Here is a 13,133-nt window from a genome sequence, read left to right as displayed (position 1 = left end):
ATCCATCCATCCATCCATCCATCCATCCATCCATCCATCCATCCATCATCTTCCACTTGTTCCAAAGTTGGGTCAGTGTGCAGCTTGAGAAGACATATCTTTTCTCAGCCACCTCTTTCAGCTCTTCTGGGAGGATTCCAAGGCATTCCCAGGCAAACTGAGACATATTGTCTCTCCAGTACTTCCTGAGTCTTCTCCAGGGTCTCCTCTCAGTCAGACATGCCCAAAGTACCTCCCTAGGGCGGTACCAAGGGAGGATCCTTATAAGATGCCCAAATCACCTCAACTGGCTCCTCTCGATGTGAATGAGCAGTTCTACTCCAAGGATCTCCTGGATAATTTAAAGATGAACTTCTCACCATATCTCTAAGGAAGAGTCAAGCTTTCTTGCAGAGAAATCTCATTTCAACCTTCTCTATCCGCAATCCCATTCTTTTGGTCACTACCCAGAGTTTGTGGCCATAGGTGAGGGTAGGATCATAGTTCGACTAGTAAACAGATAGCTTTACTGTACAGCTCAGCTTCCTCTTTACCACAATGGACCAGCACAGTGTCTGCAATACTGCAGATGCCACACTAATCTGTTTGTCAATCTCATGCTCCATTCTTCCCTCAATTGTGAACAAAACCCCAAGATACTTGAATTCCTTCACTTGAGGCAGAACCTCCCTCACCCTCGACCCGAAGAGAGAAATCCACTCTTTAGTGACTAAGGAGCATGGCCTCAAATTTTGAGGTGCTGATTCTCATCCTAGCAGCGTCATGTTTGGCTGTGAATTGCTCCAGTGAGAGCTAAAAATCATGGCACGATGACGCCAACAGGACCACATCATACGAAACAAGCAGAGATGGAATCCTCAGGCCACTGAATTGGACTAGCTCTGACTTCTGGCTGCAAAGAGAAATTCTGTCCATAAAAGTTATGAACAGAATCAGAAACAACAGGTAGTCCTGGCAGAGTCCAAATCCCACCCTGAAGGGATCTGACTTACTGCCGGCAATGCAAACAAAAGTCTTGCTCTGCTTGTATAGGGACCGAACAGCCCGTAGTAAAGGGTCCCCAACCCCATAAACTTGAGTACCCAGAGAAAATGCATGCATGCACGGAGAGAACGTGCAAACTCCACCCAGAAATGTCCCAGGCCAGATCCACCAACTGGCGCTGTAACACTGCTATAAAACTCCACCAAAAACAGGAAACAAGACGTGAAGCATCTAGTAGGAGGTGGGAGTATAACATCATTGTCTTCAAAAGGCTGTGTTTTGGCTGTCTACAGAAAAACTCAAAGGTGACATTTCAGACTTTTTCATCATGGAACTTTGTTTTTTTATTTTATTTTATTTTTTCTTTTGGAGGTTCTCGAAACACTATGTTTTGTGTGGATGGAACGTTGAAAATATTTTTTTTTTACTACTGCATAAAAGTGTCCCTCTGTGTACATCTCTATAGTGTTCAATTCTAACTAAAGAATGAGTGACACTGAAAACTGAAAATGTGTTTATTCTGTATGTGTCATGTAGCACAATATAGATAATTTGAAATAAATGTGTATATGAATTGTGAGAATAGTCGACACTTCCTCTCTGTGATAACACTCTGTATGTGTTGTGTAATAGATGCACGCATGTTTTATTTATTTTAGTTTTATTTATTTTCAAAAGTTTCTATGTTTTCTGGTGTTGTAAAGCTTCATTTGATAGAACACAGAAGTTTTTGGAAGTTGAACTACAATTGAGTTGAGTACAAGTAGTGTAATTGAGTACACTATTAGTTGAACTACACTTAACTATTTTGGGGTCCGAGATGGGGTAGAGTAGGATAGCTGACTTGGGACCAGAAAGTCGCGGTTCGACTCCCAGCTATCCCCACATGTCGTGGTGTCCCTGAGCAAAACACCCAATACCGGGTGCTTACATAGCTGCTCACTGCTCCACGTGAGTGTATCTCACGTGTGATGGGTTAAATGCAGAGAACTAATTTCGCCATTGTATGCAAACATACAATGATCACAATCTCAAACTTCCCTTCCCTTCGTTCCACACGTATATCGCAAATGCTTGTCATACAGGTACAGGGCTTTCAGAGGCAAGTACAAAACATATTGAGATGTAAAAACAAAAAAGTTTGCTTGAGGACAATAAAGAACCTCTTACATTATTTTTGATGTCCTGTAAACTAATTAAATGTGATTTCCACATAATGCTTTATGTGTCGTATCTCGCTTCCGCAGTACTTCCAGTATTGTGGAGAACACAGCAGGAGGTTTTCCAGTACAGAGAAAACCTCCTGCTGTGTTCCGCATGTGCGAACAGGAAACTGTAGACAAAGCCAGCATTTGATTCTGCAAAACATTCTCTGATAGATTCAAGGCAGCCCATATGTGTCGGTCTGTTGTTCTTGTCCCATGCAGAGTGAAGCATTTTGGGTAAGCAATCAAAGCACACGGCGTTGTATACATGTCTCGTGAGCCATTTGGAAAGTGTGAAAATAAAAAATAAAAATTCTTCTCAGTGAGCAACAACAGGTTCAGTGTTTGTTTGCAGTCTGAATGGACATGAAGCTTTTCAAAAATAAAACAGAAATGTGGGAAAATACAAACAAATAAACAAAAACAAGAAAAATGTGCTTCAGCCAAAAACAAACTGATTTAAAGAAACAGTGTTGATTGAAGTCATCTTATTTTGTGACTTATAAGTTGTATGTAAATGTAAGATGTAGCGCCCATCAGCATCAAAAGCCTGCTCCTGTATGAGCGTGTTCGTTTGCCTGTGTGTTGGCAAAATAGCTCCTGAAGCACTGGACGGGTCAGTGAAACTCTTGGACACTACCAGACATTGGACATTCATTCATTCAACTTTTATTTATACAGGTTTGTCTCATTGAGCCTCGAGGACTCATTTACAAGAAGGGCCTGTTTTAAGCAAAGAATGATGACAACAGTAAACAATCATATAAAAAGCATATACATTGAAAATAAATGGAATAAAATGATATTAAAAAAGCCAAAGCAAAAACAGCTACATTACATAGCAATGCAAATTACTAAAAAACAGGAACAGTCTGCATTGGTTTTTGCCATGAACTTAGCAGATGTTTAAAGCCACTTAGAGAGGTCAAGGTTGAGAGCTTCAGATCTTTTTGTAAGATATTCCAGGAAACAGGAGCGGAACAGGAGAAGGCCCTTTTGCCAAGTTCAGTTCGCACTGAGGGAACACTGCATGTAATAATGTCCTGAGAGCGCACGCTGTAGCTGCACTTACACAGAGACATGAAGGAGGAGATGTATGAAGGCAACAGACCAAGAAGTGATTTAAAGATGAAAATGTACCAGTGGGAGAGTCTGTGTGAAGTTAATGATGTCCAGTTGACCAGTGAATACAGGGTGCAGTGGTGGGTACAAATTCAAATTCAAAAATACTTTATTAATCCCAGAGGAAAATTATATGTTGTGGTAACTCATCATCCTGGTTTCATTAAAGAGTTGTTCTAGATGCTGATGGCTGTGGGCAGGAAGGATCTCTTGTAGCGGTCTGTCCTACAACAGATTTGAAGAAGCATCTGACTGAAGACACTTTTTTGTTGTATGACAGTGTGATGAAGAGGATGCTGAGGGTTGTCTATAATGTTCTTCATACGGGAGTTACAGCCAGTTATTAATCTTAGTGCACTGTGATAGACAACATCCCAGATTGGCCTGATTAGCATCCAAGACGACAGAGACTGATGACAACTACAACTTTTTAACCATTGGAGTCAACTTGATTTAACATGGCTGCTGCAGCTAATTAACATGGACACAAATATGGCTAAAACTCAGTAAATATTTTGCAAATATTGAGTTAAATGTTAGTGTGGTAGTAGCTGAGAGTCATTCACAACACATAATCTCAGCTTTACAGATCTCACAACATGATAGCATGCACAGCGGCAGAAGATATGCATTCCTACATGGAATTATACTTTATTCATTAGATGATAAATTATGCACCGTTTGCTTGGCATTGCAAGTATATTGGATTTTGTAAAGTACTTTAAATTTATTGTTCATATGTTCTAAGCTTTGTAAAGAATATCTCTTCATGTGCTTTTTTTGGTCGCTTCTTTTTTGTCATTCTCAATTGACATTGTTTCATGTTAACAATAACCATTTTCAGTAATCAGAAAGAAGCAGAATTTCCTTGGTTTCAACAACCTGCGCGTGACAAGACATTTGGACCTAACCACCCCTCCTCCTCCCCCACCTCTGACATGTGAACGTAGGACTTGGGTAGTGTAGGGATCGTGAGTGCCTACGTGCGAAAGTGATATTCTCTTATGCTGCTCCTGGAGGCATATGGAGGCTGTTGCATTTATTATCTTGCAAATAGAGACTTTGCATTACCCAAGACCACTAAAACCACATAAGTGGAGATACAGAGGTTGAGTGTATCTGTTTCTGGAGGTCAAACCTTATCCACCGGCGTGACACTGAAAAGTCCCAACTCTTGGATCAACTTTTAGACTACCTTGTGTGTGTGTGTGTGTGTGTGTGTGTGTGTGTGTGTGTGTGTGTGTTTGCACCCTGATCATATGTGGGGGTCTGCTTCTCTCACGCCCCCTTATCTGGCCAATCGGAGGCCTCATGTGAGACAATGTCATCGAAACAAGCTGGTGGAACCTCCCCGCCACAACAATTCCCACATAAGAACAGATTTCCTCAGACACAGGACTAATGCTACACACATGCGCGCCCGCGCACACACAGACTGCCTGACCAGGTCTGCCTGGTGTTACAATGATTGCTTAACGCTTGGTTTTGTTCACTTTGTGTATTTAGGTCACTGAACAGTTTGAACTCACGCAGGTACATTTGGGAAATAGGAGTTCATTGAAGTTGATGCCAATTTTATACTGAATATCTAAATAAATATATTGTGTGCCGATTTATTTTTAAGCTCTTCCTGAGTTTTGTGTTTCAACACCAAAATGATTTAAATACACAGACAAAAACAATGCTTTGTTCATGAAAGAATACACACACATATAATATTCAAATTCAAATTCAAATTCAAATTCAAAAATACTTTATTAATCCCAGAGGGAAATTATTTTGTTGTTGTATCTCATTATCCTCATTTCATTAAGAGATGTTATAGATGCTGATGGCTGTAGACAGGAAGGATCTCTTGTAAAGGTCCATCCCACAGTGGATCCTAAGAAACTGGCTGCAGATGCTGTCCAATCCGTCCACCCAGACTCGGCTGGCCTCTCGGTTCCCCCGGGTTGCAGTACTGCCCGAATGTCGGGCAGAACTCCTCCCAGAGCGATGGCCACTCCTCCCAGCAGTCTGCCAAGCTCCTCGTCGCTGTGGACAGCCAACTGTAGGTGCTGAGGGACGATCCAGTCCTTCCGCTGTCCTGAGCCGTGTTTCCTGCTGCTAGTTCCAGGATATCAGTGGTCAGGCACTTGATATTATTTGAGCTTTTGAGATGTTAATCAGCTGCTGTTGGTTGTCGAAAAATGCCTTGTTGCCATGGTTACGCATCATAACAAATGTCCAAAACTGAAAAAGTTTCAGTAAAAATCCTTCGAGCTGCACAGCATCCAATACCAGAGGAAACAATCATCCAAAAAATGTGATTTACATCCAGAAAAAGAGGAATTAAAGTTTCCAAAAGCTAAATTTCGGAATGAAAGTAAGAGCTGCTCCAACATGCAGCCACCTTGAGCGGCGCAATTCTAGAACTATATACATGTATATACATGAAGTATATACATGTATATACTGTATATGTATCAGATCAGATTATGCTGACCTTAAATCAAGTACAGATACACTGAAGTTGACAATTTTTGCACATTTTTACTCTGCAAATTATGCACAAATTACAACCAGATTTATTCTGTATAAATACTGAAGATATTTTTATTGCAACAATAAGTCTTCATACTGATATGAAAACTATGAGGTGTGTAGAAGTGTTAGAAGTGATGCAGATGATGATGCAAATGATGCAGCAAGTGAAGGTTGACTCTCATTCTTCAGTTTCTTCCAGTTATGTTAGGTGTACCCCAAGGCTCAATTCTTGGTCCAACTCTTTTCTCCATATTTATAAATATCTCACATTCTGTTATTCTCTATTCGTTTATATGCTGATGACACTAGTTTATATGCTTTTGATTCTACTCCAGATGAGGTTGTGAAGTCCTTTGCATGTGGTTTTCTTGAAATCCAGCAGGCCTTTATTGATTTAAATTTGTCTTTAAAAACCAAGGAAACTAAAATTATGTGGTTTGGTCATGGAGGAGAAACCGTACCCACCTCGGTGGACTTCAGAACTGTAAATGGAGATATTATAGAAGAGGTAACAGTTTATAAATATTTGGAAATTTGGATTGATGGATTTGATTTTGGAATTGATTTGACCTTGACAATGAACTTCTGTTAAAGTAATTTGAGTTTTCTTTGCTTGTTATGATAATGACTTCTATATTTCATAGTTTTGCCTAACAGCATTGTTTCCCTTCTCTTGACCTTACAAGTGCCTGTTGTTGCTGCCAGGCCAGCACTATAAATAAGAATTGGTTCTTCGTGTTTCTGCCTGGTTAAATAAAGGTGAATTGAAAATGAAAATTAAAGTATTGACAAATAAAAACATAAAAACTATATTTTAGTGTAGAGTTGAGTCATGTGAAAGAAAAGTGATGGCACAACTTCAAAATATGACTCGTTTAAAGATGATTGCATCTTCAGAAACTTTAGTTTTAAAGGAGTAGTAAGATTTGTCACAAACAAATGAACAAATCTCACAGTTGGACATTTCACACTTACTGTCTGCTTGGCCCTCCTATGGATTTCTATGGAGGAATGTAAAACTGGTCCGGATTTACTACTTCATCTGCTCTTATCTAGTCTAACAAAACGTATTATGATTGTCTTCTAACAGTAGCACTATTTCCACCAGGACCCCGTTTGGCAGTCGTTGTTATCCTCGATCCATCCCATATGGTGTCGCTTAGATTAACTTGCATATTAGTTTTGGCAAAAGTGTCTAACGTTGGATGCTCTTCCTGACACAACCCCTACCATTTACCCAGGCTTGGGACCTGAACAAGAGATACACTGGCTTGTGCTCTCTTGTGGCTGGTTTCCTCGCCCATATCAAACTTATTTTGTTGTTTTCAGTGAACATTCCTGCATAAATGGGTCATTATGAACCAGCTGGATCTACAACCAAATCCAGAATAGTGCCAATATGTTATTTTATTATATGTTTATAATATTTACATTATGGTGTTGTATTTAAATCTAGAAAATCTCATAAAGGTTGCCTCGCACAGGCAACCAGCAATTTGCTCTTGTAGCCTCATAGTTTTTGTCACATCGTCCTCATTGTTTTCAACTCTTACGCATGCAGTTTTAGTTTGTGATCACATCAAAAACAAAAGCATGCAAAAAAGTTGTATCAATGTTGTCATAATATGAAAACTTATCTCAATTGTGCAGTTTTTAAGGGCTAAGCCCACAGTCCTGGATCACTTTCAGAAATGTGAAACTGCATATGTGTTAAAGATACAGCTCACATGTGTGACTGCTGCTGTTATCCAAAGAAAGCTTTTGTGTGAAATCATACTTCAGGCACTTCAGTGTTTTCATAGATCTCCACAGGGTAGAAAAAAGGACAACACAAGGATTCCTAAAGTTATTTTTTTCTCTCCTCACAAGGAAACTGAAACAAACTTTTCACTCCATCAGTTTTATGAAAAACCATGAAGTGTGTTTTGTGTTACTTCTGTGACTCGCCTGCTTTGCCTTCCCAGGCGAGGCCCAGCACTCCACTGTAGTCCCTGTTGGTGAGCACATAAGACAGGCAGAAGTTGCCCCAGTTGTTCTCAGAGAACAGACTCAACAACTTCTCCGGCCCAATGAACAGAGGAGACAGAGGGTCCGTTTTATCCTCTTTGGTCATCACCTGCACAGCAAACAAAGTTCTTTAACTCACCTTATAGACAAAAACAAATAATTCATCACTGCTACAAAATTCTGCTGAAGCTGCCTTTAAAAGATTTAAAAACAATTCCGCATTCACAAGCTCATGAAGCTTATCACCGATCCCCACATGTATATGATTTAAAATTGCATGTGAAAAACAGGAGTACTGCTAATTTTTGACAGTTCTGTTAATTGTGTACACAAGGATCTTACACGAAGGGATTTCACTTTGAAGTTGATCAGCTTGATTCCATTAAAGTCAACCTTGTTGTAGATATCGTTCACAGCCCGCAGGTAGGACGCAACCTGAGAAAGAAAAAAAAAACAGCCACCGGATCAGTTATAAACAGTCTATATTTGATCTTTTAAATTAAATGGGATCCGCAGGAAGCATCTTTTTAGGGGGACATTAGGCATGCATGCTTCCTGAACATCCACTTAACTTTGTTTAAATTGCACTTTCTTTAAAGCAAATTTAATGACAGTGTTTTGTTCATAACACGTGCAGATCAGTCACATGCAGAGGTCTGATTCCTGACAACAGGAGATGAAGGAACGGAGAAGCCTGCTGGAAAACATCCAGAAAAGTAAAGCGTTGACAATTGTCGACAACAAAATTTTGTTTATTCATACTTCACAATCACATCACTCACCATTTACTCTGCTACCCAGTACAACAACAGCTTGGCTCTGAACCAACAATAACCACAAGTGTGTATGTTTAAGATGGGGAAAAAGTGAGGAAGGCCAGGGGAGGAGATGAGAGGAGAGACAGCAGGAGGAGACTCTAAGATATGGACATAAAGCAGCTGTAGACAAATGGATGTACACATTAGGAGGCTTTTCCTTTGGCACTCAGACGTTTAATAATTAAAGGTCCAGCGTTCCTTAAAGTAATGCATGTCACCTGCAACCTTTCAGTTTCAAATCAAGATCGTTTGAAGCTGAAAAATGACAAAGTTCAGGTTAAATTTGAACAAACTTGTTTCATATGATTTCACATTAGGAACATGAGTGAGAATGATTGTCATGTTTAGCTTCACAGGAGTGTCCAGTCCTGGTCCTCAAAGACCACTGTCCTGCATGTTTTACTCGTTTTCCTGCTCCAACACACCTGATTCAATGGTTGAATTACCTCTTGTGTTGGGGTAGAGAAATGTAGGGTTGTGGCCCTCAGGGACCAGGATTGGGCACCTCAGCTTTAGCATTAAAACCATTTTGTGTTAGGTAGAGTTGATTGATTGTGTTAGGCTCCTTGAATTCAGTTATTTCCAAAAGTTGTTATGCATTTCCGATAATTTTATTAGAATCCATCCAGTGGTTCATGCGAAACATTGCCAACACACACACAGACGCAGACTAAAACATTTAAAAACATAAAAACAAGCAAATATGTGAGGAAGAAGAAAAGCTAAGAAAACAGGAAAATGTATTGACTTAAAACAGATAAAAATGAAAATCTTAGCATTAAATATGTGACAAACAACAAACCTTTTTATTAGAATGAGTAAAAAAATCTAAATAATAAACTTTACTGAAACCTCACATCTTATATGTCTTATATGTTTAATATCTTTAACCAAAATCAGTTAATATATAATATTAACAAAATGATGTAAATATAATGCCATGTATTATTATGCATCATAAGACTGTAGTTCAGCAAAAATGCAAATTGTTCAAAAATGCACAATTTATTCACTTTATATATCAGAGTAAAAATTGCTTGTGCAATTTTTTTTCTTTTACTTTCTAGTTTTTATCCTAAAGTTTAGCTGCTCTAATTAGGTTAAAGAAAATCTCAATTATGAGACAAAAGTATAAAAATAAAATGAAAGGTTGGATTTGTAAGTTACTTCAAACAGATTACCCTAAACAGGATGTTTTCCTATTTTCTCCAGACCAGTCCTGTATTGATCCATCAAACATCTAAACTGGATCTTGTTCTGGGCATTGTGGTTTTACAGTGATTGCGTCATGCTGAAGGTACAGTTTGCAGATGGTGTACAGCAGATGGAACAAACAAGAGTCGAGCTGGTCAACCTTCACTCACTTGGACTTCCACATCTGTTTCAGACAATGTCTGGCTCAGAGTCTCACTTTGGCACATGTCCACATTTCATAAGACATCATGTTCTCGAGATGCTTCTTATTTTGGCCTCGTGATACAACAGCTGTTTATAATGCATCAGGTTCTGTTTGTCACGATCGGTGGATGACTGAACCCAGAATACAGGCAGGCAAAATACCTTTTAATAAACTTGACAAAACAAAATGCGCAGAGCACGAGGAGACAAAAGGATTCAGATTCAGATAGGAGGTTCTAGAACAGAGGTGGGCAACATATTTTTCCGAAGGACCACATCACAATGTTTAAAACAATCAAAGGGCCACATAGAAAATTGGAAAATACATTTTCTTTACGACAGATAATCTAGAAGACCTCTTTCTTATTGTAGCATAGTTAGCGGGCTTTCTAAAACAAGTCTTTCCACAATCTATGTTCTATACATGTTCTAGAATTGCGCCGCTCAAGGTGGTTGCATGATGGAGCAGCTCTGTTACTTTCATTTTGAGATTTTGCTTTTGGAAACTTTAATTTCTCTTTTTCTGGATGTAAATCAAATTTTTTGGATGATGGTTTCCTCTGGTATCAGATGCTGTGTAGCTGGAAGGATTTTTACTGAAACTTTTTTAGTTTTGGACATTTGTTATGATGCGTAACCATGGCAACAAGGCAGTTTTCTACAATCAACAGCAGCTGATTAACATCTCAAAAGCTCAAATAATATCTCAGCTACAGCCCCAAATCTCAAATGAGTTGAAAAGGATGTTCTGTGGATGCATTCTCATCTACCTGCCAGCTGTGGTCAAGTGCCTGACCACTGAGATCCTGGAACTAGCAGGAAACACGGCTCATGACAGCGGAAGGACAGGATCGTCCCTCGGCACCTACAGTTGGCTGTCTGCAGTGATGAGGAGCTCGGCAGACTGCTAGGAGGAGTGGTCATCGCACTGGGAGGAGTTCTGCCCAGCATTCGGGTGATCCTACAGCCCCGGAGAACCGAGAGGCCAGCCGAGTCTGGGTGGATGGATCGGACGGCATCTGCAGCTTCTTAGCATCTGCAGTTTCTTAGGATCCACTGTGGGATGAACCTTTACAAAAGATCCTTCCTGTTTACAGCCATCAGTATCTATAATATCTCTTAATGAAATGAGGATAACGAGTTACAACAACAAATAATTTCCCTTTTTGGATTAATAAAGTATTTTTGAATTGAATTGAATCTTGAAGAAGTATAAGACATATTCTGTAAATTGGCCTTGTGACAATATACTACATGTTAGCTTAACATGTTATACATGTTAGCAGAAATATGCAAAACAAACTTTTATGTTTGTGTTTCTTAGTCGTTAAGGTTCAGTATAATTCTGGAAACACAGTGACTTAAAATTGTTTTACTTTTTTTTGTGAGTAAAATGTTTATTCTAAATTTCCTTAAGTCCTGTTGATGAATTGCTGCTTTTTGTATGAATCTTTATTTAAAAAGTTGTGTTTTTTTAAATCTAACAATATTGGGGGCCGGATGGAGATTATTGATAGGCCACCTTTGGCCCTCGGGCCTTAAGTTGCCCATGTCTGCTCTAAAAGGTATGAACAAATACTTGATGCTGCACTGAGGGTGAAACTGAAACCACTGGAATTAAGGGACAGGATAGATGAGCATCATTAAAATAAATATAGATTTACAGAGAGAAACCAATAAATACTTGGAACACAGGTAAGTACATTAAATAAGAATTGGAAAAACCTTAATAATGAAACACGAAAGACAATAAACAACTAAAACACAGTTCCTGACAGTTTCCAGCCTCACAGGAGTGAGAAAGCTTGGTTGTCTGTTGATGTTGAATACTTTAATGGTAAATAATGCTGCAAAACTTTCAGAATCTCAGGTTTTTGTTGGGGAAGAACTACAAATTATTAGAAACATATTTGATCTAGAGTCAGATTAGCCTTTTAAAATCTTTTTCAAATTTTGATACACAAGGGAAACAGTCCCACCGGACAGGCCACAGTGGTTTTAACATTAAAGATTGCACCTTTTGTAATTTTATTGTAACAAAGTGTAACTGGAATCCAAGGCACTGGATTCAGAGAGGCATGTAAACAAAGCACACAGGGTTCAACCACAAAGGTTCGATTAGTTTCATCAGAAGGGGTGGAGGACACCGCGTTCTCCCAAGTGCAATGGAAGTTTGTTTAATGGGGACAAAATATTTATAGTTTACTGTCCAACTTTTAGTTCTAGAAGAAGAGGAACATACAGAATGTCTTTCACATCTGGCTGATGTGAGTCTAATGAACCTGCTGCATCTTAAACACTTCATAACTGAGTGAACAAAACACAAGACTTATGATTGTCCATCCGTCCATCTGTCTGTCCATCCATTATTTCTGCTGTTTATTAATGGGCAGGTTGCAGAGACAAGTCCAGAAGGGAAACCCAGACATTCCTTGCTCCTTCTCTTGGGGGTTCCAAATGTGTTCCCAGACTACACAGGGTACGTAATCCTTCAAGTAATTTCTAGATCTGCCTCTGGGTCATCAGGATGTGCATTAAAACATCCAAAGGTCTAATCCGTGCTAGAACCACCACAGCTGACTCCTTTCAATGCAGAGTAGTCTAAAACAAAATACCCATGAAATCTGTGTGTACACAACAAAATTGTGTCTGGGATCTTCTCAGTTTGGCATGATACATCTCATGATTGTATGATTGTAGGTAAGGGTTGGAATGTAGATGAACCAGTAAGTTAAGAGGTTAGCCTGTCCTCTCAGCTCCTTTGTCAATGCAACAGATCGAACCAAAGCCCTCATTACTGCTGACCAGACCCAGGTCCATCAATCCGTCACCTACTCCATCACTCCTGACCAAGACTGAAACTCTAATTCCTTTGCTTGCAGCAAAAACTTTTCCCCAAACGCAGTGGAAGCATTCCACTTTTTCTGTTTTTGTTATCACATACAACTATGAAGTGGTTATGAATCCACCGAGGTGAAAACAGTGAAATCATTTGATGCTTCATGGCTGATAATGAACTAAATAAAAGACTGGTGCATAATAGATACACACACACACACACATATATATATAT

The 13,133-nt window shown here is 39.3% G+C and overlaps 1 protein-coding gene across 1 annotated transcript in view; it reads right to left on the bottom strand.

Moving 5' to 3' along the window:
* si:ch1073-396h14.1 (disintegrin and metalloproteinase domain-containing protein 10) overlaps positions 1 to 13,133 on the bottom strand; it is a 44,512-nt gene that overhangs the window by 15,312 nt on the left and 16,067 nt on the right. Inside the window, exons 5-6 of the mRNA XM_037674253.1 lie at positions 8,187 to 8,287; positions 7,785 to 7,953 (exon numbers count right to left, since the gene is read on the bottom strand). Coding sequence (XP_037530181.1) covers positions 7,785 to 7,953; positions 8,187 to 8,287 — 270 coding nt within the window. The remainder of the gene's footprint in view (positions 1 to 7,784; positions 7,954 to 8,186; positions 8,288 to 13,133) is intronic.

The sequence above is a fragment of the Nematolebias whitei genome, chromosome 3 (genome assembly GCF_014905685.2).
Source record: "Nematolebias whitei isolate Nwh7 chromosome 3, NemWhi1, whole genome shotgun sequence".
In the NCBI taxonomy this organism is placed as follows: domain Eukaryota; kingdom Metazoa; phylum Chordata; class Actinopteri; order Cyprinodontiformes; family Rivulidae; genus Nematolebias; species Nematolebias whitei.
This window is presented reverse-complemented; position numbering and strand designations above follow the sequence as displayed.